At 44.5% G+C, this 27,554-nt stretch overlaps 1 protein-coding gene across 1 annotated transcript in view; it reads right to left on the bottom strand.

Moving 5' to 3' along the window:
* Nucleotides 1-27,067, bottom strand: part of OBSCN (obscurin, cytoskeletal calmodulin and titin-interacting RhoGEF) — a 184,253-nt gene extending 157,186 nt beyond the window's left edge. The window contains exons 1-8 of the mRNA XM_055709071.1: nt 25,948-27,067; nt 17,233-17,502; nt 14,722-14,982; nt 10,709-11,011; nt 9,401-9,667; nt 8,264-8,539; nt 4,424-4,696; nt 651-926 (exon numbers count right to left, since the gene is read on the bottom strand). Of these exons, the coding sequence (XP_055565046.1) occupies nt 651-926; nt 4,424-4,696; nt 8,264-8,539; nt 9,401-9,667; nt 10,709-11,011; nt 14,722-14,982; nt 17,233-17,502; nt 25,948-27,067 (3,046 nt within the window). The remainder of the gene's footprint in view (nt 1-650; nt 927-4,423; nt 4,697-8,263; nt 8,540-9,400; nt 9,668-10,708; nt 11,012-14,721; nt 14,983-17,232; nt 17,503-25,947) is intronic.
* Between the last annotated feature and the right edge of the window lie 487 nt (nt 27,068-27,554).

Here is a 27,554-nt window from a genome sequence, read left to right as displayed (position 1 = left end):
TGCTGAACTAACTTCATCCTACTTGACTATACTTGCCTCATGATGGCCCCTTAACACAAGAAAGCACCTTCAACTCTATTTTGCTGATAGGAAGTGAATAGCTGTATGAGAATTCTGGGATAAAGTTAATAAACTCACAATCTGAGCACAGATTTGAACCTGGGACTTAGAGCACCATCATGAGCTGCCTGAACCCTTCTCCCTCTTCTCTCTTTTTCTCTTCCTGCATCTCTCCAAGCTTCCAGTGAACCAGAGGGAACAACCCTTGTATCTTCATATCCAGGAATTGTTGCTCTTTTTCTGCCTATTTGGGTCACTCCAGTCATTCTCCATCTAATCAGAACCCTTCAGACACCTCCCCCTTCTTTTTTAGCTATCCCTGCCCCTCTGCCATGGCCTTACATTATGACTCTGCAGTTTTTCTGCAGACGCACCAGGTAATTGTGAGCGGTGCAGAAGTTTTCATCCTTGCCCACCATTTTTTTGTAGTTACAAATAGTCACAGGTGCAAAAGCATGTTGGATAACCAAAAAAATCAAGTCCTATGACTGAAATAATTCACCCCAGAGAGGTTGTGAGATCCTCCAAATATAAGATGCTACCCTAACTGGAATGCTCCTTTACCTTTGGCATTTCTAGCACTTTCTCACCTCTGACTTTGACTTGGAATGTTACTTTGTCGTCCTTCGTTTCACAGGTATAGCTCCCTTGGTCTTGCTTTGTCACCTTCTTGATGATGAGCTTGCGGTGTGTCCCTTGGGAGATGACTGTTGTCCTCTGGTCCTGCTTCACCTCAGTTTGATCCTTCCTCCATACCACGCCTCCACTCGCAGCTGACACCTCACACAGCAGCTCAAGGTTTTCAGAAGGACTGACTAATATTTCTGGAGTTGTTTTGGGCTTGTTGACAAAATTAACAGTTTCATCTGGAAAGCAAAAGAGAAAGTGGTTTATACCTTGATTCTGGCTTATCAGCACAAAATTAAGTAATTACTGTTCATTATTTCATTGCTAGTCACATTTGGCTGATCAAGTTTCACCTCTGGAGGTGTAAATGTACGCACGCGTGCATGGTACTGTTGGAATGTATGATAGAGTGTTAATGGTTATGCCAATAAACTGTGGTTATGAGTCAGAAAAGTCCCTCCTGAGATACAGCAGTGTTCTCTCTACTGGGGAACTCGTCATCTAAGTTTTAAATCATCCAGAGAGTTAGTACATAGCAGTCTCCACTTTGGGAGCTGGGTATTTATGTATCCTTTACATTACAACAGCCTATTAGGTCTGCACTGTGGCATTAATACTAGCCTTATTAAGTTCTAGATGGACATGGATCTATGCCTACCTGTATTCAAAAGCAAAATTCACCTAACTGATGTGCAACCTTCTTCTGCATCCCCTTCAGAAGCCAGGCATGAAAACTGTCTACCTGAGCACAGATGCAGTGGTTTCTATTACCAGAGCTGTGTGTGCACCGAGCCATGAGCAGAACCTGGCCCAACATCATGAGACCATAAAGCCTGACATGTGCTTTAATTCACAGCTCCTGTCTCATCACACGTGAAAGTTGATGCCTGACTTTCTGACAGATGGTGCAAACTCCTTCTCTGATCTTCAGATAATTGCTCTCAGTTACAGTGCAATCACATCTCTTACATCCTTCTGGATCTTTTAAATCAAGATGAGATGCTCTCAAGTTGCTGACACTTTAATCTCCAGTCCTTGTTTTGATTTCAGGTAAGCTCTAGGGAATATGTATTGATGCCTGAGTACACAAACAGCTTTGAAAAGATCTAAGAAGTCTCAGAAGACCTTGTTGGAAGTGATGAGGAGTTGCCTTTAAATGTTGCCGAGTCCATTCCTGCAGCCCCATGTTCACAATATCAGTCCCACTGGGCTAATTCTTCCCCAGACCAGATCTATTATCCCACATATGGGATAATCTCATTGATAAGATACTCACCAATTTCAAGAGGACTAAGTTAATATATGAGCCAATAGTGTCACATCTTTCTACTGAATCTGATTTTCATGTTAGGAGAACTCACCACTGCTCAGAACTCATAGCTCAAGCGGTAGAGGCTCCTGCTTTGATACCTCAGCCTAGACCCTGCTGACTGCGCACACGGGTAGCCACACGTATGAACTGTGCAAGCACACACACAGAGCATGTGCCATGTATGCAGCAGCAATACAGCATTTTATCAACTCGGGGGCGAGGGGGGTTGCAATCATATTTGTAAAGGTAAAAGCAAAGGCAACTGAATAAGAGGAGACAGGCACCTTGTGTGTAAAATGTGAGCAAACCTATTCAACACACCCTGTGCCTAAGTTAACAAGCAATATCTGATGAGCATGTCAGGTATTTCATACCCTTCATTCCACCAAGGCAGCCCTTGCCTGAAGAGCAAGCTGATGGCTGTCAGTTATAACCGATCTTAGCTTAGTATTGCATTTCTTTTAGCAGCAACTGTTGCTTTCAGTCACTGAGTAGTCCAAGGACAATTGCTACGGTACACTCATGCCAGCCACATCTGCGGCATCAGAGAACATATAGTTCATTAAAAATTGTAATCATTAGGACTGATCTTTTCTTCAAAATTTAGGTGACCAAAGAAGGATAGTCTCTCCAGAACCCTGCTGTTAAGATTATTGGGGTATCTCATTACCGTGAAGACAGATTACTTCCCTGCCTGAGACCATCCCCTCACTGTGCAGCACTACTTCTTATCACTCTGGAAAGTTTTTATGGTGACATGTGAAACAGGGTAGAAGTTGCCTTAACTAACAGGTTGTAATTAAATCCTTGTTAACCAGAAAGTTTGTGGGGATACACAGTTACTTAGCAGATACATGTTTTCCTTGCCTGAGCTTGTGATGTTTTATCATAGCAGTTACAGGTGAGATTCCCCTAACCAGCACATGGCCATCACGTGGCCATCACAAGGTTAGGTATCCAGTCTCATGTGTCATGCAGGCTTCCTCTGTACTTTGTGTTCAGACAAAGCTCCAGGACACTTCTAAAATCCATCTTAGATAGCTTTCATTAGACAGTATAACTCAGATGATATAAATTGCCCTTTAGGGGTCAGTTCAGAGCTTGGTTGGCTCTTTTAGACCAATTTTTCAATGGGTGAGGTCAGGACTATGAATTACACTCAAAGTTAAATTGCATAATGTTGCATTCTCAACCAAAGAAAAGTGGAGGTGAGATGCAGAGTAAATACCTGAGCAAACACCAGTTGTAAACGGCTGTAGAGGAATGAAGGAGGGTTAATTATCATAGATAACACACAGCTGTGGGCTGGCTTCAGGGGCGTCAGGTTGGTTGATGTAGGTTAGGTGCAGCTGTGGCTGGTTCCTGCTAAGTGGTTGGGCAGCCAAGGAAGAGACACAAGGAAGAAGTAGAGAGAAGAGAGAGAGCACGTGCCCTGGATGAGGTGAGACTAGGAGAAGGCAGCAGAGGGACTGGCATGAAGGGTGTGTTGGTATGAGATGGTAAAAGACCTTGTTGCAGCTTGATAGTTTTGAGAGTGCTGCGACAAACTGCACACAATCCCTCTAGCTCAGTAAACCATGTAGCAACCCCTCAAGCCCACTGCTGCACTAGACTGATCATCTCTGCTGAGTTTTTAGCTAGCTGATGAACCTCATGTTAGTAACATGGATGTACTGTTACATACATGTATGTAGATGTAGAGTTTCAATTTGTAGCTTAGGACAGGCTACAGACATAAGCCAGGAAACTACTTTCAGAAGAAAGGTTCTCACCAGGCTATGCAAATTAAATCAGTTGAATTTGACAGATATTGAATTTCACAGATAAATTCTTGTGTCATTTTATACTCTGGCTCCAACCTGGACTGGAACACATCAGTGACAAACATTTCTCTTCTGGGCTTGACCTGACAGCCACGTGCTTTAGCATGTGGTTTATGCTGAGAGGCACGTGCCATGAACTAATAGCTTCATTTACAGTACCGCAGGGAGATGTCCCAGGGATCACAGCGTCCTTTGGGAATAGCAGGAGATGCTTGACTCTAAAAATCAGGAGTTAAACTTGTTGTAGGACACAGGGCTTTCACAGTAAGACTTTAGGACCACCTCGGTCAGGAGGTTCAAAGACAAGGTACATGCTGAGCTAAAATGAATAAAGGCCAGCTGTGGTGCTCAGCCCATTCAGCCAGCATGGTATTTGAGTCACGACTCCAAGCCTACTAAAAGCTCATACTGACTAGAATACAGAACAGCATCGCTATATTATTTGGCATATTGTGGATTTGCATAAGGACCACAGTCAGGGTCAAAGTTTCTGAAATAGGACTGTGCAATCTTGGCTCAAAAATCTGGCTATTTACGAGGTAAAATGAACAAAGTCCTGAGTTTCTAACACAGCTTCTGATCCCATAGTTGCATCACTTACCTGAGACTTTTAAGTCAAAAGTAAGAGTGTCATCTCCAATTTTGCATGTGTATGTTCCTTCATCTTCTTTCGTCACAGCTGAAGCCACAAGCTTATGCAGTTTTCCTTTATCTTCCATGGTGAATTTCTTGCTGGCTGTGATTTCTTTGCCATCTTTGTACCACTTGACCATGACGTTGGCCTCAGAGGTCTCAGAAACAAATTCAGCCTGTTTTCCAGCAATGGCCCTAATAACTCCTCCACTCTTCTCTTTGTTTATGAAGTTAGCAAGTGCTGAAACAAATACAGACACACACACCGCCAGTAAAGAATTGTGTGGACATCAGTAAATGTGTACACTTACATCTACATTAGATACGCATTTATCATAAGATCAAATATGTGTGTTTAATTATGGATCTCATTACTAGATTCTAATGCAGAAGCAGCCAAATTTTCAGTCCTTAATGAACCATATACCTGGATTATCACACAACAGTAGATACACAAAACAGGAGGCTGAGTCAAGGAAGGAGGAAGCCCTAGGCAACAGGGCTTTAACTCTAAAAGAGATGAAAATGTAGTCTAGAGAAATTAAATTATATTAAATTAAAAATCTATACGGATATCACATATAACTGAAATGAAAATAAATTTAATCCTGGAAATTAACTGCAGCATAGAAAATAAACAATAGATCTGGCACCACATTAACGTGCAGTGGAATAATTGAGTCACCAATTGCCCCAAAGCAAAGATTCAAAACCCACAAATATCCTAGCTAAAAAAATGAGCCTAAAACCACAGTCCCGTCTTACTTTAGATATTGGAATTAACTTTCAAATGCCTTCTTAACATACTGTTTTAAAACACCATAGACAACCAAGTCCTTTGTTGGGACTGTGCAGTCAACGTACTAAAAATCAATGTACACGTTTCTTCCTTAATTTCAAGAAAATGCTTACAAATTAACAACTCCCTGTGGAACGTGTGGCAAAAGCAGTTATTAGCTTTCACTGCTGACACTATAACAAGCAGGTGCAGTCCATGGTCTGGACCAGCTAAGTGTGACTCCCAGACTTCTGCTCCCAAGGCGGTGTAATCAGTGCCACGTCCTGATGCAACGCGCAGCGCTTCTCCTTTAGCTCAGAGACCCTAGCCACAGGGATGGATTTTGCATTTTGTTTCTTTGCTTTTAAATATATTTAGATTTCTCCAAGTCTGTGGTAGTGCTTTTAATTACAGGCAATTATTTGGTAGGGAAACAACATTCACCAGCTCATATGATGGCAGTCTGGAGACCTAAAAGTGAAGAGTGAATTGACTTGCCGAGCACAGGTAAGAAAGGAAAAGAAAACCCCAGACCCAAATCTCCTCCAACCTAAGACTTAGAAATACCCAGCAAGCAAATAAACAGGGAAAGGGAAGGGCATGACCGTGCAGCCAAGGGCCTCTCAAGCTCTGCTCCCCAAGGGTCTCTGTGCAATCACCAGCTTCTGGCACGGACCGGAGCTTGCATTTGACCTTTCCAGGTCCCTATCAGCCCAGTTTTCTAGAGTTTACTAAGTCTGCTTATTAGAAGAATATCTATGAGTCAAGAAGTCATACCAGAAGCATTTATCCAGGGAAAACCTCCTTTTCCTTTTTAAATTGTTTTTTCTTAGGGCCTCTGTTTCCATTTGTTTCTCTAGCGACTGATTGTGGTGGAGCTTTCCCTTCAGTAGGACAACACACAGTCCTTCTTCTGTACCCAACCACCTACACCCATGAAGCCTGCAGGGCCCGAACACTGCTGAGACCTCTGCTTCTCCACCAGCATTACCAGGACTCAGCCCACAGGTTTAAAGGTTTGGGAGGAAGAGGGTGACGGGTTCATTCATGGACCTTTTACTTCCTTAGGAAACTAGAGTGAGAAATACAACCACAGCCGTCCGAAGGAGACTTCTCAGGTGTCCCATTTCGATGCAGGAGGTCACGTGTCAGAGAACCCCTGACATGTGAAGTCTCACGGCACTGGAGGGACTGCAGTGATAAATGGCCAGTGCATTTTCTAGCAGGGTTTATTTGGGCAGGAGGCCCAGCGAGTGACACACCTCTGGCCACGGCTCGGCACGGTGGCCTCTCGGCAGCCACGTGATGCCCATGTGCCAGACACAGCTGACCTCCTCATCAGATGATTCACCAGCTAGCTGTGTCTGATTTACAGGAGGAACGGACAAAAGCTGGTGACACTGAAAGGAAAAATACTGGAACAGCACTTGTGAGCCTCATCCTACAAGGATGAGATGTATCAAAGCTGATTCTCCAGGAACCAAGCTACCAACGGCAGACGTTTAAGTTACAGCTTGTCAACACAGACTTGAAAATAATAGCATTGATTACTCATAGTCACATTACAGTGAAAAGCACATGGAGATGTCCATCAGCTAATTCAATTAAATCTATGCGTAGACATGCCAGCATGAAAAATCATGCTGAAGAGGTGGAAAGAGAGAGAAGAAAACCAAAATTAAGAGCAGCTGCCAGGTGTAGACAGCAATTCCTCCCTCCACAGATTTAGTCACATTTTTAAATTATTTTTTCACCTCTCTTTTGAATTTGCTCTTTGAGAATAACCAAGTATGCAAGTTGTCAAATGCAAAACACAGACATTACTCTGTGGCTTTGTAGTTTCTACAGAGACCAAGGAAGGTGAGAAGCCAGCAGAACATGATGATGAAGCACCTCATACTTAGTGTAGGAACAGTGCGATCCTTGCTGGGAAGAAGGCAAGTGGTGAGTTATGGGACAGAACACAGAAATCACATGGCTTTACAGAGTGACCTTGACAGTTCAAAGCAATATAGCTACTGAACTCACCCTGGATGATGTGTGACAACAGGTTAGACTGTCCTGGAGTCAGGCTGTATATACTGAACCCTAGCAGACATGTAGATGATCCCATGAGGAACGGTCTGGGGATACACTGGGGCTTTTCAGCCAAAACCTGGTCCTGTTCAAGGCAGAGGAAACTCTCCCATGAACTAGTTCCTAAAAGCCTGCACAGACAGGAAGGCTTGCAAGAGGGAGGCTTAATGCTGTTGGTTGCAGGGTAAAGGTTCAAGACTACAAGCCTTGGTCTGGGAGTGGATGTGCCCACCAGCCAGGCAGCAGGCACTCAGGAAGGGACTGCCATGAAAACAAGAACAGCCAAACAACGGGGCAGCTGTAAAACAGTACTTGTTCAAATCTGACAAACAGGAACCATTAAAAGAAAGTGACATTTCACTGTTTGTTCTATGCAGCCTTCCATCTGAATACCCTGCAAACAGTCATGAGCCGAGCTATCCAGTGTGCCCTGGAAAGGTCTGTTCTTATTCATCAGGGTACTGACAGAAAACAAAAAGAACCCCAAACAAACAAAAAAATCCAGTGATGCCAAGATGATCTCAGTCCATCAGAACTTGAATCACAGCTGAACTCTTCAGTGACTTGTCCAATATCACATAGCAAGTATAGGGCAGATCACATGCACCATGCCCTGCCCCTGTGAATTTCTTTGTCACAAGAATTTCTTTGTCACAAGAGCACCTTTCACTACCCACTATTTAATCTCAGGAAATAACACTAAGACATTCCATGGAATATCAAGACATCAATTTGAGTGAAAGCACAGTTTGTACCACTGAGACAGTGTTAGATCTTGTATTCACTCCACGCTCTACTCTGGGACCACAGACACTGCCAAGACTAGATGCTGATGTGGAGGTACCACAACTCCCTACACTGCCTCTGGAGCACTCCCCATCTGTCCCTTGGTCAATCTATTGGCTTAGGGCAGGAACAGGCCATTAACACAAAGCAGCCCGGACAGTCACATACCTTTCACTGAAAGCTGATAGAGCATTTTATCCCCTTCACTGATGCACTCATAAACTCCAGCATCCTCTGCTGCAGTGCTGCGGATTTTTAGGATGTGCTTTTTCCCCATGGTTTGAAGTTCATATTTTTCACTGCCCTTGATCTCTTTCCCATCCTTCATCCACTTCACAGTAGCCTCTGCATCCGAAAGCTCAGCCTGAAGTTTGGCATCCTCCCGCAGCCGAACAGAGACTTTTTCTGTATCTCTGCTCTTGTTGGTAAATCTCACTGCAGCACCTGGCAGGAAAAAAGCCTTCGTTATTTCAAGTTATATCAAGAAAACATGTCCCTGATATAAGTCAGTTGTGGACTGTGAGATCTCATAAAGAGTATTAGGTCCTGTTCCTGCCCTTACATTCATGTCAATACAGAGCATTTTTTCCCAGTTCAGGAGACTTGATCTGTTTTTATTGCCAGAGTTACTAAGAAAAAAAAAAAAAAAAAAAAAAAAGCATGTCTTTCTACTGATTAAATAATACCAGAAACATGCTTCTGCAAAGGCTTTCACCCAAAGTCAAACACACCCTTCCAGAATGAATGAATGCCTATTCGTTACCTTTTGCCATGCAATATGGGTAGACACAGACGTTGCCAACATTTCATAGAGGAAAGCTGGAGCACCCAACTCTCAATGCTCAATCAAGTTACACGACATTAACCTGCACATCACACACAACTGTGGTAGGCTAAAAAACTTCCAAGCAAAAAAACTTTGTTAGCAATTCATGCGCCTTTACATTTGAAAGACTCCACTACAGTCAGAAAGACTAGCTAAACCTGGATTTGAAATTACTGGCTTAAGGTGACTCAGTGGCAGATCTGGTGACAGAATCCACTCAGTGACAGTTGTGACTGCAGAAATGGCAAGCTGAGTTAAGCAGTCTAGTTCAGATACCAACCAGCTGGCCAGATTGACTCACTGAATCCTGTGCTATCACGGGGAGGTCATTACCAGGACCCATGTTAGTTTGTATGATGCAATTTCAAGTAGTGCCTACAGACCAGGCATCAGTGAAAGCCTCCAGCCCTGGTTCCAATCATCACATCACCACAACTGCCCCCTGACTGGAAGAAGAAAGGACAGATGAAAATAAATACCTTTCACTCTCATCGTGGTGCTGGTGTCAACATTATTAGCAACAAATTTCACTTCTGCTCCATCATCGTTCTTGGTGACATTCTTTATGATTAGGGTGTGAGTAGTTTGGGTTCTCTTAATGATGTAGGTCTCACTTTCATGTAAGACTTTACCATTCAGGTACCAAGTGCCGGAACATGTTGTTGTAAGGTCAACAGTAAACAGGGCATCCCCTCCAGGTACAGCTTCAACAGTTGTCAGAGGGGTTTTCACAGCCAAGACTGGTTCTAGGGAAGAAGAACAACATGTATCTCTGAGACCAAAGGACACAAGACTGCCACGCTGGAGAACAGGTCTTCCTAAGAACAAAGATCTTGAGATAATCAAGATGTAAGAATAAAATCATGCAGCCTTATACAATTTCTATGCACCGAAGGCAATGCACAGTTGGTCAACAGGATTTGATTTCTACAGCTGCAGGTAACTGACCTCTGGCATTAGGGTAAGCCCTGTTTCTGCAAGGAAAGAACAACAGGCATATTTTACTGATATTTTTTTCTCTAAGATGTTTAAAGGCATAAAAAGCCCGAAACACCTAGGTTCCCCAACAAGCGAGCTATTTATTTATATAACCAGTTTTATTCTTAGATTTCAGAAGCATCATAAGGAGGCCACCCAGCCTTAAGTCACTTTTACATATCTTAGGAAAACACAGACATGTTTAGACAGCTAGAGAAAAGGATGACAAAAATAACAAGACACAGTATGATCAAAGTCTGTGCAGATATTGTCCAGTGCAATGAATCAAAGGAAGAAGCAATCTCATTGCACACGATGATTCTATTGGCACACTGACACTTGAGAAATATAGTAATAACCCCATTATTTCTCCTAGTAACTCTAAGATTAAAAAAGAGACTGACTGGAACTTGGTTTTCATCACAATACGATCACCCACAAATATTCTTTAGATGCAAGCTTGGTAATAATCTTGAAAATTTTATTATAAGCCCACCTCCATTTTTCACTTCATACCAGGTCTAGAAGTATTTACAGGGTTAAGGTCCATTGCAGAGAGCTCTGCCTCTCACACAGCCCTATGTGAGATACTGGAATATAAGCACACTCACAGCTCTATCGCAGAAACCCAACCACCATCACTTTGGAGATGGTCAGTGGTTGAAATGAGATAGGAGAACCAGCAGTGAAGGAGAAAAGGTTTTGCTGTGCAATTGCTCTATCCTCCTCAAAGCCATGGGAAACATTTTAGAGCACCCATGTGGCAGAGCAGCACAGACTGACCCATTTTACAAAGGTTTTGAGCTCACCAAGGTGCATGCTCCCTGGGAACTCCAGGTAGGGGCTCTGTCCGTAGGAGTTGACTGCAGACACTCGGAACTGATAGTCAGCCTCTTCCGACAGGTTGTTCACCGTGAACTCTGGGACAGGGACATGAGACTCATGGCACCTCACCCAGGTAAAGCCAGTCAGTTTCTTGCGTTCCACGATGTAGCCATCAATTGGAATGGGGCGGTCCATCTTCGGAGGGGACCATGCTAGCGTCACTGAGGTTTCTGTTTTATTTTTCACCACAGGGTCAGCTGGGGGTTGGGTGGGAGGTTTTTTGGGAGCTGCACAAGGGGAAAAAAAAAAAGCAAAAAAGCAGAGAAAAAAGTCAGAGTGGAAAAGCCACTGTACCTACTGGAAAAGCTTACACTGAACTAAAAGCTACTCTTGCTTAATAAACCTCCATAAAACATTGATGCAGGATGGAAAAGCAAGAGAATGGATAGAATGTGCTTTTTGGGGCTGTATTACGCAAAGATGTATAATACTCCTACCTTCACAGCTAAACATATGTGATTTCTACACACTATTACAATTGTCTGCACAAAGAATCTGCAATGAACAGTTCATAGGCTTAAAATTCCAGTGCTAGATACAGACCCACATTGCTTCCTATACAACTCCTGGGCAAAGCAGACTAACAATCAGCTTGTTATTTTCACCCAGAAGATGGGTAAAAACACCAAAGTTTGTTCAAAATCCTATGCATCAAATTCCCAGTCCACTTCCCTAGTGTAAATCCAGACTAAAAACCCAAAAACCCAACAACAATAAAAAAACAAAAATCAAAAATACCTTAATGGGATTACCCTAGCAAGGTGGCACAATTTTGCCCTGCTTACTAGACATCACTGCACAGGGACAGTTGCACTAATTCTGTAAGTCTGCTGGTATTTATCTTCTGTCAGAATTTCAACCATACACATCCCCGCAGCCAGGAACGTAGGCGTGCCTGTGAGAATCGATGCGTAGCAAGGCACCATTGCACCAAGGAAGAACGCGGCGATATTTTGCAATGCTTTGCACACAGGTGTGGCGTCCTGTGCAGCAGTGTAAATCTACTCCGTAAAAAGCAGCCTGTGCCAGGAGTCTATGTCATCCTCCTTCTTGAGAATCTGTTCTAACCATACACTAAAACATTTCAGCCCAGATCCTCGACAGGTTTCAACACAGAGCAGCTAAATAGTGTACAGCTGGCATATTTCAAAAATAAAAGATAGACATGAATAAACAGCACACGGGTTTTAGAGTTAGGGAGATGTCAGTTGCTTGCTACACAGGCTTCGCTGTTCTCTGCAGCCACTTTCAGCTGGATACCTGTCCTGCTTCTGAATTTTATGTTCTCCCAGTGCAGAAGGTGTGTATTATAACTTTGTGTCCCGTGAGTGGGTCTCTGGTTTAGGAATTTATGCAGAGACAGCTTTTTGCGGTTGGGGAATTAACTTCAAAAGACATGTCCCTATCATGAGCCCCTACAATTGAGGAGATGTGGCTGTATTACAGTACCTGAAGTCACCAATGTAACCCTGCAGATATTTGTATAATGAAGATTTACATTCAGCCTTTTGAACCCTTTTGAGAAGGCTCAAGTCCCATCAGGGTTATTCACTATGCGCTGCCACTGATATGGTCGAGGGGGTAGGAATTATCTGATATGCTCTAGTTACACATCTCATGACGTGCTAAAGGATTCATTTCGTTTAATTTTGGCTGAAAGGTGACTGGTTTAAATCAGTCAACCAGACTCCAGCTGTAATCCCACGGAGAACTGCACACTCAGGAGCAATTCATCCCAGCTTAAAGAAGGTGTGCGAGACGGGTGAAATGAACCACACATTACAAATACTCAGGTATTCATGAGTATGGAGGGAGCCTGTATAACGAGCCTAGACCAAAACTGAGCCCTGGGACAACCAGTCTTCTCTCTGCCTCAGTTTACCCATCTTTAAAACAGGCATAGTAACAATGCAAGATACTGAGCAAATAATATATAAACATTGATTGCCTGATAAATGCTATTAGAACAGCCAGCACCAATCTCATCCACCTAATTACAAAAGATGTGAACACAGTACACAGGATTCTTCAAGCAGCTAATCAGATATGCGTGAAGTGTAAAAATAGGAAATCTCAGTGCGATATAGTTTACCTTCGTTACATAAATAGACACATAAGTGCTGTGGGGTGCACAGTTACCAGCCTGTCAGTTACTGCTGGTCAGAACTAGAAGCCAAAGGTCCCATTAGTGTAGCGTTAAGCTGAATACTAGAGACCCTGGAATCGGATCACTTGACCTTACCATCAGAAATGGTAATGTAATATTCTCTTCAGAGATACCCGTTTGCAGGAAGGCAGCTTCTTACCTTTTTCTATTCCATAATCAACATTTTCGTCATAACTTAAACAGCAGAGTCCAAAATTAAACTGAACTTTGTCGTTCCCATTGAGTAGGTGCTTGGTTGGATGTTACAGTTTTCCAAACATCTTAGAAACTGTCACAATGCTAAACACAATACCTCATTTTAGCTCAATAGCATCAAAATGCTGCAGTGAAGTTTAGATAACACAGTAGTTACAAACCTGTATTTAAAGATTTCTTTTTACCTCTGAGTAACTGCATTTTGGAGGTGGTGGTGGGAGAAAAGTATTATTCTTCCCAAAGAGGGACTACAGCGCGCAATTTGTTCACACGCAAACCAGAAATGCAGCAGAGCCAGAAACCACAGGCACTTCCCTGTCTTAAAGGAAGCAGCTTTTGCCTGGGGGAAATGCAGCACCATCAAAATAAAGCTAACTAAAATTACGCAACTTCACCAAAATTTCATTTCATATCCGATCTCAACTACATCGCACCTGCTGCTACTGCTCTGTCAACCAAATCCTTGCTCAGATCAGGTGTGCCAGCTGAAGGAATCCTCCCGCCTGTGTATTACATCAGTCTCCCCAAGTAAAGCTGAAGAGGACACAGATCCCTTCTTTCAGCAGAGCTACCACCAATTCACAGCGTCTGCCCAGCTTGGTCGTGACAAAGAGGATGAGAGAGGACACTGCTTTGCTGGGCTTCACAAAAGAAAAGCAACTCTGTTTTCAGGGGGAAGCATTTCCCCTTTTGCTTGCAGGTTTTTTGTTGTTTGGGGTTTTTTTAAATTTTATTTCTTTTTATTTTATAATTTATTTTAATGCAAACAGCTTAAGAAGTTAAAATCAAAGTAAGATGATTCAAGTTTGATGAACATTTGATTACGCCTGAAATGCTTCATCTGCATGTGTGTAGATGTTCCTTCACAGATGTTTTTGCTTGCTAGAATCGAAATGAACTTCATACTCTGCCAAAAATGTTTAAGGCACCTATCTACTTCCCAGTAAGAGCCAGCATACCCACAAACTACCCTCATGTCTCTGTAGACTCAAGACCTAGGAAGGAATTGAATGCTGGCTGACTCTACCCCCCAAGATCCTCAGAAGAGAGAGACGGAGAGAGAAGTGGCCCCTATTTGCTAGAAGTAGTATTATCCCTACAGCAAAAATTGACAGATGCCCCTCAAAGAAACTAACGATTTTGGAAAACGGGTGTAGATGGAGCACCCGCAGCACTCTGTGTACAATGAAGCAAGGCAACTGTGACGTACGCAACTTACACATTGTTTTCTAAGCATCTCCCAGAGGGGAGAAGACACATGTCCCTTAGCCCATGTCTTACTGAGTTATCATTCTACATTCATGCCAGCACAAAATGAGAATGGTGCAGATAAGATACATGTTTGTGCCGTGCTCTTTCCCCAGGACTCCTCTTCTCTCTCTGGTTTGAGCTCTCCATAACATCTCATAACACTCACGGTCAGGCTGTTGACTTTTTGTGGCAGACATCAAACTTTCTGCTGTCTTTGGACAACCAACTTACCATGGTGATACCTGAAACAGCAGTGCTACCTGCAGGGAATACCTGCTTGCTGGGGAAGACACAAAACGAAGGCCAAATAAAAGTGAAGCTTACTGGTCACGGTGAACTGGGTAGAAGTCCTGCTTTCATCAGCCAGGAAGGCAATCTCACCAGCATCTTCCATCTTACAATCTCGGATAGTCATGGTGTGTTGCTTGCCAGAGCATGTGATAGAGATTCGATCGCTGGATTTCACTTCTTCTTTATTTTTCAGCCATCGGATGTTCTGGCAGTCATTGTCCAGCTCCACACAGAAGATAGCTGTATCGTTTATGAAGACCGCAGTCTTTCGTGGAAGTTTTTTAATTATGTTCCCTTTAAAGAAGAAAGTAATTATGATCAGCAAATTGCAGATGTTAAAGTTTCTGGCAACACTAGACCATCCAGACTACAACAGGACTAGTCAACAGTTCTCACCTAATCAAAACATTATAGACACTATGCAGACACCCCTAAATGAATTCCAAGGCTCTGAGTTACACAGGACAGATAATCCCAAGGACTCATTTTGGCTTTCAAAGACAGAAAAGTAATCTTGTTTGACTACAGTTGCTCGTGTTTTCTAGCCTACCCATGCAGAGTCTGCTGCTATGTAAACACAAGGTACATGGCCTTGCCAAGAAGAGATCTGACAGTGATATAGCTTTCATTGCCTGCATATGATGGGAATTCAAATTAAAACTTTGCTCAAGTAGGTCAGCCTTAAAAGCAGATAGGTCTCTCATCTGTCTTCGGGATTTTGCCTCCATCAGAGTTACCAGTAAGTTACACAACCAAGACGGCAAACACACCAGTTCAGCTGAATTAATAGAAAACACACTGAAAAATTCAGGTTTCTCCTTAAAGTCGACCCAGAAATTCACATGGAATGAACTTCACTCATCTGTCTCCTTTCCCAGTGACTGCGATCATTAGCACTTATTAGAATAACCACGTAGTTACAAGATGTGACTATCCACAGGAAAGCTTGAACAAAACATCAGGGGACCACCCCTCCTGACAGATGGTGACTGGCCCCAGCCCTGGAGCAGTCCCTGTCAGGCAGAAGAGCCCTCACCCAGGCAAAGCACCTACAGCTATTTAATGAGAAGCAATGCTGAGCTTCTTCACAAAGCAACAGATCGAGCACACTTCATCAGCAGGACCTCAGTTCTCTGCTCACCCTCTCCAAAGCCTGGCCACATGTCTGTCCTCGCTGCCCTCAGCAGCGTCCATGGCACTGCAGCCCTTTGCATCCTGCCAAGCTCTCACATTTTCCCACCACCACCCTGCTCTCTCGAATCTTCTCACCCCCGGAGCAGGCACAGGACTTCCCCAGGAAGGCTCTGCCTCCCTTCCCTCCTGAGAGCTCCACCTGGCTCAGTCACTCTCTTTTTAATGGAACATGCCATAGTACCATAGAGCAAACAAGTAAAACACCAGCTGTCCTGCTGGGACCAAACACACAGCGTTTGGCTGGTCTATACCTAGTAGAAGATGCAACAAAACGATGTCCACCTGAACTCTCCTGCGTCTCGACTAAATTTTCCCTTCTGCCTCCACTCGTGTGCACTCTCAACTCTTTGCTAATGATACAAAAAGGAATTAGCACAAGGATGCACCTCACCCAGACATCTTGCACCAATTTATGTAGCAAAGAACTTCTGGTTTCATTGGGAGTAAAGTCAGGCTTCAAATGAGCCAGGACAAGTAGAATCCTGCAGCTCTAACAGGTCTCCAATTCATGCAACAGGAGACATGTCAATGACACCAGCATAAGCATCATCAAAATCAAAACTGTATGTCCTGGAGCTGCATGGGGAGATTCTTGCTCATACAGCAAATCAGGGATCTCAGGACAGATGGTCCCTTCTGCAGCCAGGCCTGCATCTCTGATGTCTCTACTCACAGTGAGACACATCCCACACCACACCAGGTTCCACACCACACCAGGTTCCACACCTACCAGCCCTTCAGCCCTAAACCACCAGACTCAGAAGACATTGTACCTTTCTCATCAACTTTCCAAACTCCAGAGAACAGCTCCAGATGTCCAGGATCTGAAGCATGGATCCAGTTTCCAATCTGAAAACGTACTGGTACCGACTGCAACCTGCACCATATGTTGGACCATAAAGCACAGCTGCTAAGCCAGCTTCCCAGCAGTCAGCACCACTCTCAGACAAGATTCACCACTGTGTTCACCAGACAAGACATGTGTGAGACAGTGCCAGAGAACACATCTGATGCTTGGGATCATGTTATAGGAAGTCTACAGCGCTAGGCTACAGCTCAAGGACTTTGCCTTCTAGGAAGCCCCTTGAAGCGTATGTCCCCACCAAGGGACATATCTTGTGCAGCAACACAATCTCTCCCCAATCTCTGACCCTATGTCCCAGAGATACACCCTGGCTGGAGACCCTGAGACCTACTGACTGACCACATGTCGCTCTCCTCTCACACCGTAAGGGAGTCTGCTGTTCTTCACCGCACACCTTCACGGAGCAAATGCCATTCACAAGGTCGAGTCTCTCACACTTGGTAGGTGAGACCTGGCTGATCTGAAGTAGCAAGAACCTTTCTTACCTTGAACAGCCAACTCTGCGACAGTCCTGCTGCCTTCTTTCATCTCACAGATATAGACAGCATCATCATCCGTGGTGACATTCTGAACAGTAAGCCGGCGATAAGTGCCCTCTTCTTCAATGTTGTATTTCTTGCTCTGCCGGAGTTTGGTTTCCTCCTTGAACCAAGCTGTCTCTGTACTAGGAACAGGCACTTCACATTGGAAGGTGGCAGATTCCTTCTCCCTCACTTCAAGATCCTTCAGTTTTTCCTTGAAGGGTATTGCAGGTTCTTAAGAGGAGAAAAACGGAAAGGAGAAGCAAAAGTTTATGGTTGTCTAAGAAATGTGCAAATAAAAAGTCAATAGAAAAAAAATTAAGTAATAACACATTTTATCAATGATGCTGGTTTGTCCCGAGCTTCCATCCAGACCCATAATCAAGCCCTACTACAGTAGGTGTTCTGCTCTCACATGAAAAAAAAATCTTAAATCCCAGCAAGAGTATTTTAAGGACTTATCTAAAAACAAAGCAGTACGAGTCTGAACTACAGCAGCAGACAGAGGAGTTTGCTCCAATCCTAATAAATGTGAACAAGCTGTTGAAGCATCAGGTTAATAAATTCTCCTCCTGTGACCTGCTCATCCTCTAGCATGAACATCTCTGTTGCACTTTGCCACCTAGTGATGCCAACAGAATGAAAGGCAGGGCTCACCCAGTCTCACCCTATCTTGAGCAACAGCCACTTCATGTCAGAATAAAAACCTCTAACACAATCATGCTACAGGTGGCCGAATAGCAAACAAGCTATCTCCGTAGGGAGAGGGCACAGGGCAGCAATTCTAAATGCATGAACAGCTAAGCTGGTCAGCTGGGGCAAGAACCAATATTTTAGGGGTCTTGCAGCAGAAGTGAGCTCAGTGGAGCTATCTGCAAGGGCACAGAAAGATGGGAGGTGGCTGTGCACAGAAAGATAGAGCAGGGAGGAAAGCACAGAAGTAACTGATGGAGTTTGCTGCTCTCCCTGCTGGCACCAAAGGCTCTGTATCAGCTTTTGCCGATGATGATAAAAGAACTAGAGAAAGAGCTCGAGTGTCCCAGCTGCCTCTGCTTTCCTCTAGCACTGGGGCTGCAGTGCTCTGGCTCAGGGAGAAAACAAAGTGTAGAGCAAACACACAAAACAGCTGCATGGCAGTGAGGGAAGACATTTTATGAAGAGAACAATGTTTAATTCCAGTGACAGCTGTGCTGTGAAATCACCCTGATACCCCAGCACTAAACTGGAGAAAGGGGAATTGGACTGAAGAGGACAGCTGGTGGTCACAGCCAGGGGACTAGTGCCACAGTCATTTCACAGGCTTGGATTAGCCACTGCTGATGCATCACCACTCACGATTCATGAGACATTGTGTCTTGACATGTGCTGTCATCCTCTAATAACGGCTGCACCAGCTCCCAGCCTTCTTTTGTGGCTCCGTTCTTCCTCTCCCTGACCACACCACACCCCCCCCCCCCAGGCTGGGAATTTCATGTGGCCACTAGCAGCCAAGCATGAATCTAGGACTCAAGCAGGAGTAGACTTGTCTTAGATTTATAAGCCCATGCCCACGGTGGCACGCCCCACTCAGAGTCTCCATGGTCTAGAAGATGGAAAAACACACATTGATGCTCTCAAACATCCCACATCCAAAATTTGATGGCCAGGAGCCTTCATTTTGTAAAATTCAGATCTGGTAGCGCAGCATATAACTGAGTTTGTTACCTGTCCCCTCCTGGCCCACCACTGGGACTGGAGCTGCAACAGGAGCAGTGCTGTCTTTCATCTGGTTTGTGCTTTTCTGAACTCAAGCCCTGGAAACATGCGTCCAGTTTTGCAGGTTGTTCACTCAACCCCTGGCACTGCCACAGTTGCAGCTGTCACATACCAAAACCCTCTAATGGTTTCTAGCTGAGCACAGCCTGGATAGAGATATCAGACTCTCAGGGCTTGGCAGGACACCTGGAAGGAGCGATACGATCTGCTACCTTGGTTGTTACCCTGATTAAAACCTGGCTGGGAACCCATATCATTCCTTTAGGAAGAGGAAGATGACTCTAGCTCACCATGTCAGCTTGGTTATTTTCTTAAAAACTGTTTTGCCCTACTGTACCTCAGTTCAAGGCAAGTCAAAGCCTTGACTTAAAAAGCCTTCAGGTACAGTTACACAGACCTGCTCTGCCCACACTCCACATATTAATTATGTTTTTTTCTTTAACCAACAGGCAACTCAGACTCCTGCACCTGCAATCCATGTGTCACCTCTGGGAACACCCCCTGTAGTCAGGGGGGATGTAACAGTTATAATTCTCATGCCACGGGAACAAGCAAGAGGATGAGGTCAAGAAAGCATGGATCAGAAGGATGCCAGCCTCCGGGAGCTGGATGCAGTGTTGCTGTGTGAGATAGGAGGGAGGCTGGAGCTGACACTGAGAACACAAATACATGTCCAAGGGCCAAAAAGAAATACCAGATGCACCTGAGAAGCACATACCTGGAGCAACTGGCCATATCATTAACCACTCCCTCTCCCTTTACACTCACTAAGCAGTAGCTAAGGTTAAAAAAGAAAAGAAGCTACTCTAGGAAAAAGCTCTTAAATATACAAACACAGAAGAGTTGGTTGACTGTTTCATACATGTTGCAGTAACAGCACAGCTTTTCCAGCCAAAGAAAGTAGGTGCAAGGCTATCTTTGGCAGCTTGGGGTCACAGATATCCTCAAAAACCAGCTTTTTGTCCTACTGACATGTGCACACACATCTTATCTCACTCTGAACAAGGCTTCAGAGAGACAGCAGCTGATAAACTGACTCAAAGGCTAGGATTCACCCAGCCCACTGCTTTTTCTGCTTTGGAGATGTAAGAGAGGCTCCAAAATCCACCAGCCTCCTCTTCCTGAATATAACTTCATGCTCCTTACATGGTCTAGCATGTACCTGGTCAGACAGAGGGTGGTTAATTTTGGTCAGGGGACTACAGAAGGACCACAGGTCTCTTGGGAGTAAGCATCCCAAACAATTCACCTGGCCTATAACCAGCCCCCTGCCCAGAGAGATGCTCAGAGAGGTAGCCAGGAGGGAACAGTGTCTCCAGCTGACCAACAGGCCACCCAGATCTCAAGGAAAGGTCTGTGAAAGGCAGCTGCTCATCTTCCTTGTTAATAAACTCATCAAGACAATTGGAATATATAACCATATAGTATTTGTACGAAAAAGACTCACTCTGAGGAAGGAAGCTCTAAACTTTACATCAGACTTCCAGTGTACTTACCACTTAACCAGCTAAATGTGAAAACAAATAAATACACTTACTCTTCCACTGGCCAGCACGGTGAGTCGAGCAGAGCCCTCTGTTACTCTCTTTCACCCCACACTGGCCTGCAGCTTGTCAGGTTTTGACATTTATATTGCAAATTCTCTAACGTAGGCATCCTCTCTTACCTGTCTATACAGCACCCAATACAATTCAGAAATATTCTGGGCTGTAACTTCTATAGGCATGTCGGGGAGGACTGCTTCAGATAACTTTGTTTGATCTGATAAAGTCTATAAATATTGACTGCTCATTTCTCAGTGCCTGTTTGCAGTGTATTACCCCTTCACAGGGTAATTCTCAGTGCAAGCTCATGTTAAATATGACTCTAATGTGTGAGAAAACCATTTGGCTAACAACCATTCTCCTTATTATCCAAAACGTTAATAATATCTGCAAATGTCCTTGTAAGGTAAGCAAAAAGCATGTTCAGCTGAGTTATATGTGACATAATCCTCCCAGGGACCCTCCATTTCAGATATGAAGTGCCACTAATTCCCATCTCCAGTTCCTGTAAATATCAGAGCTGGTTAGAAATTATTTAACATTAAGCAAGAACGGTGATTTCCGATCTCTCTCTCAAGTTCCACAGCAAAATGCTGATTTTGCTCAAAACAATTATTCAAATGTCCTTTGAGAATATCTAGGTGGTTTGTGTCAGAATGACTGCAGTGGAAACACTCAGGAGTGCTAGAAAACCTGTTTTTTTCATTTCAGTCTGACATTTGCCTGTGGCCAGGTGATGTGCCACGGTGCTTTTCGGAAGCCACGGTTTGATGTGAAGTATTAAAAAAATAAATAAAATTCTCAGAGATCTGCATATTCCTTTAATGGGTTAATTTGAGCTGCCACTGAAGCAGATACACTTTTAGCAGATCAACTTAAATGCCAATTGGGTAATAGAGCAAGAAGAAAAGCCATAATCTTTTTCTTTAGAGCAGAGTGTCCTATAAAGCTGAAATAGGACTACTCACCACAATTGACTTTGTAAATTCCCTTGCATTTGTTAATAGACTTACTGTGTTAATATCTCTGTGAACGGATGTAAAATCCAAACTAAAAAAAAGCCTTTGTGTACTTTTAAGACATAAATATGATCTTTTTTCCCCTCACATGCATGGAATACCAGTTTATGCTATGTAGCAGTAGTTTAAAAGAAAACTTCACAATTTTTTTCTGGCTTTTCTACAAAAGCTTAAAGCAATTGAAATAGTATCTTTTAAAAAATATGTTTTACAAAAATATGAAAGTTCTATGGTAAGAATGAGATTCCATTATGCAGCAAGGCAGTGAACTATGAATTCCCAATTACAGTAGTACCTGGTGTTGCTGTTAGTAGTGTGAGCGCTCTTGCTTAGCAGAAGTGTATCTGAGCAAAAAGATGTAAAAAATCCTCTTAATTGTGCAGTTGTACTGTAAGGCAGTACAGAGAAGGAAACCAATACAAAATTTCCTGAGCACATCGATTCCTAAGGAAGCTCTCGCAGCTGGGCTGTGTCCCCCACAACACAAAGCACTTTCAGCTCTGCTCAAGTCATCAGAGCTCAGGACACGGGAAGAGCCAGCGCCGTGCGCTGTGCAAAACATGGGGTGGCCACGGCTGGTGCAGCCTGCAGTGGGGGAGCAGAAGCAAGAGGTACCTCAACTGTACGTCTTGCAAGCTGGAAGAGCAGCTCAAGTGGATGCCATTTCATACAGAATCCAATCAAAACTACAAAACACTGTTTTTCCGATCACTTCAAATCAACCGTTATCTAGAAACATTTACTTCTGTGAGAGCTCAGTGGTGTGAATTGGAATAGCAAATCTGCTGTGTCCCTGTTACATCTGGACTCCCAGGTCATGGCTAATTTTCAGTGCCCTGAAAGGTCACAAATTCCTCTCTGGTATCAAGATGATCTATTATTTTTTAGAATTATTTTTGACTGTGCAGTTTTTTCTACTAATCTGATTTTAGCCAAAGCAGAAATACCCATGAAGGCATATAACAAAGGCAAGAACATTTCTAAAGGAGAAATAAGAGATCATATAAGAGCTACAAAAGCCTGCCTACTGGGAAAAATGTGAAATAGAAACAGAAAAGCAAAACCCTGGGGGAGCACAGGAGCAAGAGCAGCTCATGAAGTTAGCAGGAAACTGCAAGAGCTTAGATCAGCTATGAATTTGGCTGCTTGTCTTGAGAACATATTTCTGCAGAGCGTCATGGGCTTTTTTGTTTGGTTCGTACCAAGCAAACTAGCAATGAGATGATGTTATTTTTCAAAAGCAGGTCCTGCTAACACGTATTTTGCTAAGAATAGGTGCAGCCTGCAAAGGAGCCAATGTTTCATTAACCTTCTCAAGGCATATCTGTCTGCTTGACCTCGTCTTCTCCCTTGCCTACGTTTCCCTCTTGCCTATCCTGGCCTTCTCACACATTCTGCATTTTGGAGTTCCAGAGGCAACGGAATAATCTGCCTAACAAAAATGATCCAGTGAGGGTAAGAATATGGAAAATCCTCCCAACACAAGCTATCTAAAGGTGCGTGGACAAGGTTCTACCACCTTGTGCCTTTGGTCTTCCCAGTTACCATACTTTCCAAGTTCCCTTTCTAACTCCCCGTTTCTCAAGTTGCAACTCTCTTTGAGATCCCAAAAGGGACTGCTGTGATAGCAGTCACCCAAAATCACTTAGGGTCAGAGAGAGAATAAAGTGGCCTCAGCACCAGCCTGTTTTTCCAGTCTTGATCCTGTTTGGGTTGCAACCTTTAACCTTTCCATACAGTATCCGATTACTGTACTCAGAGGCTCAGATGAACACAGCTTGGCCCCGGCCCTGACATGGAGACCTATACGCTGTTCTTGCTAACTTTACACACGGCATAGGGACATCTCCAGAGCCTTCAGGAAATTCAAATCAGTTATCCATGTTCCTCCCATCCTCTCTGGTTTTTGGTTTGTCAGAGAGGTTCACTCTTGGGAAGTATTTCCTAACTCCTTTTACAGCTCGCGTTTGTGTACAGCTTCTGATTTTACCCTTGCTCCAGACACGTTTCTGAATCAGAGTAATCAACTCTTGGTTTTCCTTAATTGTGAGAGTAAGTCCTTGGCCTGTAACTTTTCCGTTGAGGTTTACATCCAATTCGTGACATCTCATTCATGAACAGCTCAAAAATCTTTATTTAAGCTCAGTGATCTTTAAAGGGACGAGCTCAGCAAAGCGCCTTCAAATGCATTGGGTCCTTAGGTCTAGGATCGAGATTGACAGCACATAGAAGGCTTTCTAGAGGTTTGACTTGTGCCCAGTCCTATGCCCAGAGAAGCTGCTAAGAGACACCTGGCAGACAGGATGCTGGGCTAGGTAGGGTTTTTTATTATTATTATTACCTTTAAAAAAAACCATAAATAACCTCACTCAAATTCTTGTGTTGACATTCTGTGAACCAAAATGCCAGAGCATATTTAAACCCGTGAAGCTGTCTTTCCTGGTACATGTGACTATGGACACACAGTGTGGGTGCAGCGTTACAGGCTCTATAAATAGGCTCTTACCTGCAGAAAGACCAACGCAGCAGCATGGTGTTTACCATGGGTGGCTGCTTGGAGAATTTACCTCTTCTGCACGACTGAGCCAAAAGAAGGTTGTGTGGGAAGATGACCTACCTCCCTAAACCCAGTGGCAGGTGAGCTAACGGCATCACCGATGGCATAAAAAGAATTAAAAGCTCCCTACACTGCTACATCATTTTGAGCTGTCTTTGGAGGGCTGAGAAGGATTTCTGGTGACACAAAGGAGAGTCATTATTCAGGGCCTAATTATAACCAACAGACGTAGATTTTCCATGGCAGCTTTGGCCCGGTCAGAAAGCCCAATATGGTATAGCGTAACAAAGAAACAGACCACAAACATTTCCACTTAAGCCCTCTGACTCACAGGCATCTCCTGACAGTGGACATTGATCAATAACCTTTTCCCATGGTGCTGGCTCCCAGACCTGCTGCTTTTCTTGCTTTCCCCATCTCTTTTGGAACAGCTTGCACCCTTTGAGAATAATCAAATAACCATGGGCAGAGGGGAAGGTGCTTGTCTTTGCAAGACAGGTGTTTAGGCAAGAACTCGAGCCATCCTCAAAGTGAACACTCACCCGAGAGCCAGGCTCAGTCTTCAGCTCCAAGTCCCAACTCATGAAGTAACCACAGCTTTATGGAAGAGGACAAACACCCTTCCCAACACCACTCGGCACCTCTAAGGGGTAGCAATGGGTGGGACAAGTGCCAGCAGCAAGTTCCACAGATCAGGTGTCACTGATGGACACAGAGACTGAGTTACTGATGGGAAAGATGTTGAGTGTGAAAGGAGAGGTCCAGAAAAGGGAAACCAGAAAACCTGATAAAAGCGCAGAGTCTTAAAGACAGGTATCAACATGAACCTTTCCTACTTATTTGGATTTCTAATGTATTTTGCTGCCAGTCAAAAATACCTATTTTGCCATTCAAGTGGCAAAGCCTTTTGCATCTGTAAGTTAATTTACAGGCACTGCCTGGGCTGTGAACTGCCTGCTGTAACCCTGCCAAATGGGAGAGCAGCTCAAAAATTTAGAGCTTCCTTTCTGAAAATATGTTCACATTTTCTGTTGCCATTCTGAAGAGCTTGGTCTGACCTCCACCAGCAGTGAGGGTGAGGGAACCTCCGAAGGCAAGTTCTTCCCCACTGACCACAGCAAACAGAGTAATCCTGGACCTGGTAGAGTTCTGAGAGCATTCAAGGACTATAGGCTGTCCAGCAACACAAGCTGGGAAAAGGCTGAAGAACCTGGCAAGAACAAGGCTGCTGGTGGGTTACCCTGTACAGGGAAGCCCAGATGGACTGTAAATAGAGTTGGAGTAGGTCCCCCAAGGGATCTGCGGCAGCCTGACGCACTCAGCTTGCAGGGGGGAGTTTACTACTGCTTAAATGGCACGCGTGTGCCAGTTTGATTAAACCCTGTGGTGAATATAAACCCAGATGTGATTAAAGCCGAGAGGGTAAGATGGGGCTTTAGCAGTCACTGGTCCAGAGGATGGTAACAGATCTCTTAGATTACAGTAAAACCAGGATGCATAGGAGCTTTAGAGATCTGGTTCATCCCAGCTGCCTCACAACCAGCCAGTTCTACACCATCCATCCCTGACTGGTGCCTGTTTATTGACCTTCCTAAAACCCCCCAGTGATGAGATGCTCTCCCCAGGTCATCTATTCCAGTGTTTAACCCCCTTTACAGCTGGAGGGCTTTATTCATGTCTAACCCACACTCCTTTGCAGCACTTTGGTGGCAGAAGTTTTGTTCACGCTCCCACCCCAGTTCAGAAGTGCATTGGCTGTCTCTTTGCAGACATGTCCACCCCAGTGAGAAACATAAGCACTCACCTTTGACTGTGACAAGCACGGAGCTGTACGTCTGGCCTGCCAGGTTGGAGGCTGTGCAGGTGTACAGCCCGTTGTCTATCTGCTTGCAGAAGAGGATCTTCAGCACAAAGTTCTCCTGATCATCCTCATAGATGACATACCGCCGCCCTTCCGTAATAACCTCGTTGTCTTTCTTCCACACAATCTCTGGCTTGGGCTCGCCCGTCACATAGCAGCTCAGCTTGGCGTGCTTCCCCTCTGTCACGCTGCACATGCGTGTCAGTGTCCCAAAAGTTGCGTTGTGGGCCCCTTTTGTGCTAAGTCCAGCTGCCCTCTCATAATCCCGGGAGAGGCTGTAACCAATGCCAGACAACCCTTCTGCTGTGGCAGATGTTAAATCAAGAGCCCCATGGGAGATTTCCATCTTCCTGATCTCCTCCCGCCTCTTCTGCAAGTGAGACAACAAGGATGCTGTCTTGCCGCAGCTGGTATCAAAGTGGCTGCTGCTGCCCGGGTTGGAAGAGCCCTGCGTTTCCACCACCAGTGCAGCTGAAGCGCTGGCAGAGCCGATGGGGTTCTCTGCCCGGCAGGTGTAGGTGCCGCTGTCCCCCAGCTGGGCACGCTGGATGGTGAGAGCGTTTGACTCCCCAGCAGACTCAATCTGGAAGCGTCCAGCATCAGCCCGGTTCCGTAGGTGTCTCCCATCCTTCTCCCAGTTCACAGAGAGGGGAGGGCTGCCCTGGACTTTGCATTTGAACATGACATCTTCTCCCAGTGTTACTTTGATGGAGGAGGGTTTCTGGATGAAGTATGGGGCTGACTCTGTTACCGTGGTCTCCTCTCCAACTTTGATGCTGACAGCTGCAAAAGCTTCCCCAATGGTGTTCTTGGCCCGGCAGATATATTGGCCGCTATCTTCCAGGCTCAGATCATAGATCGTTAACCGATAGAGATCCCCATCTTCTGTGGTTTTAAACCTTCCCCCAGACTGGACTGGAAGTTTATCCTTTTCCCAGCTCACAACCGGGACGGGGTTTCCAATGATCTGGCAGCTCAAGGTGGCATCCTTCCCCACAGACACCATAAACGCCTTAGGGCGGGTCAAGAACCGGGGGACTCCACTGAACGAGCTGTAATCCATGTTGGTTTATTTCCTAGAAGACAAGAAAGAAAAGCATCAAGAGAGAGCAGATTAGATGGTGCAGGCAAAGAATTGCTGCACTTCCACGGTCTGGCACCTGGAAGAGTCACATTCTCATTGTCCTTCTCATTATGGGGGTGAGAAGGACTTGGAATATTTTAGGTCTTGCAGATTTCTTAGTTTGAGCTCAACAAACTCCTGATGAAGGCGGCAGCTCACTTCCCCACAGAGGGCACTGGGTAAAATACAAGTTTTCAGGCAGTTCATACAGAAATAACATGATGGTCCCTTTAAGCTTTGGCACTAGCAAAGTGACCTGCACTAATGCAGTACAACATACAGGCTACTTCTGTAGCCACAGAGCAACAAATGGGCATTGAATTCTGAGAGATGTGTCTACCTGTCAAGATACCTCCTCCATCGTGCTCATCTCCTTTTCATCTCTTTCTTTATGTCTCATTGCCCTTGCTCTTTTTAATTTTTCTTT

Source organism: Falco cherrug, chromosome 4, assembly GCF_023634085.1.
Source record: "Falco cherrug isolate bFalChe1 chromosome 4, bFalChe1.pri, whole genome shotgun sequence".
Lineage (NCBI taxonomy): Eukaryota > Metazoa > Chordata > Aves > Falconiformes > Falconidae > Falco > Falco cherrug.
The sequence above is the reverse complement of the archived record's forward strand: the minus strand, read 5'-3'. Positions and strand labels throughout refer to the sequence as shown.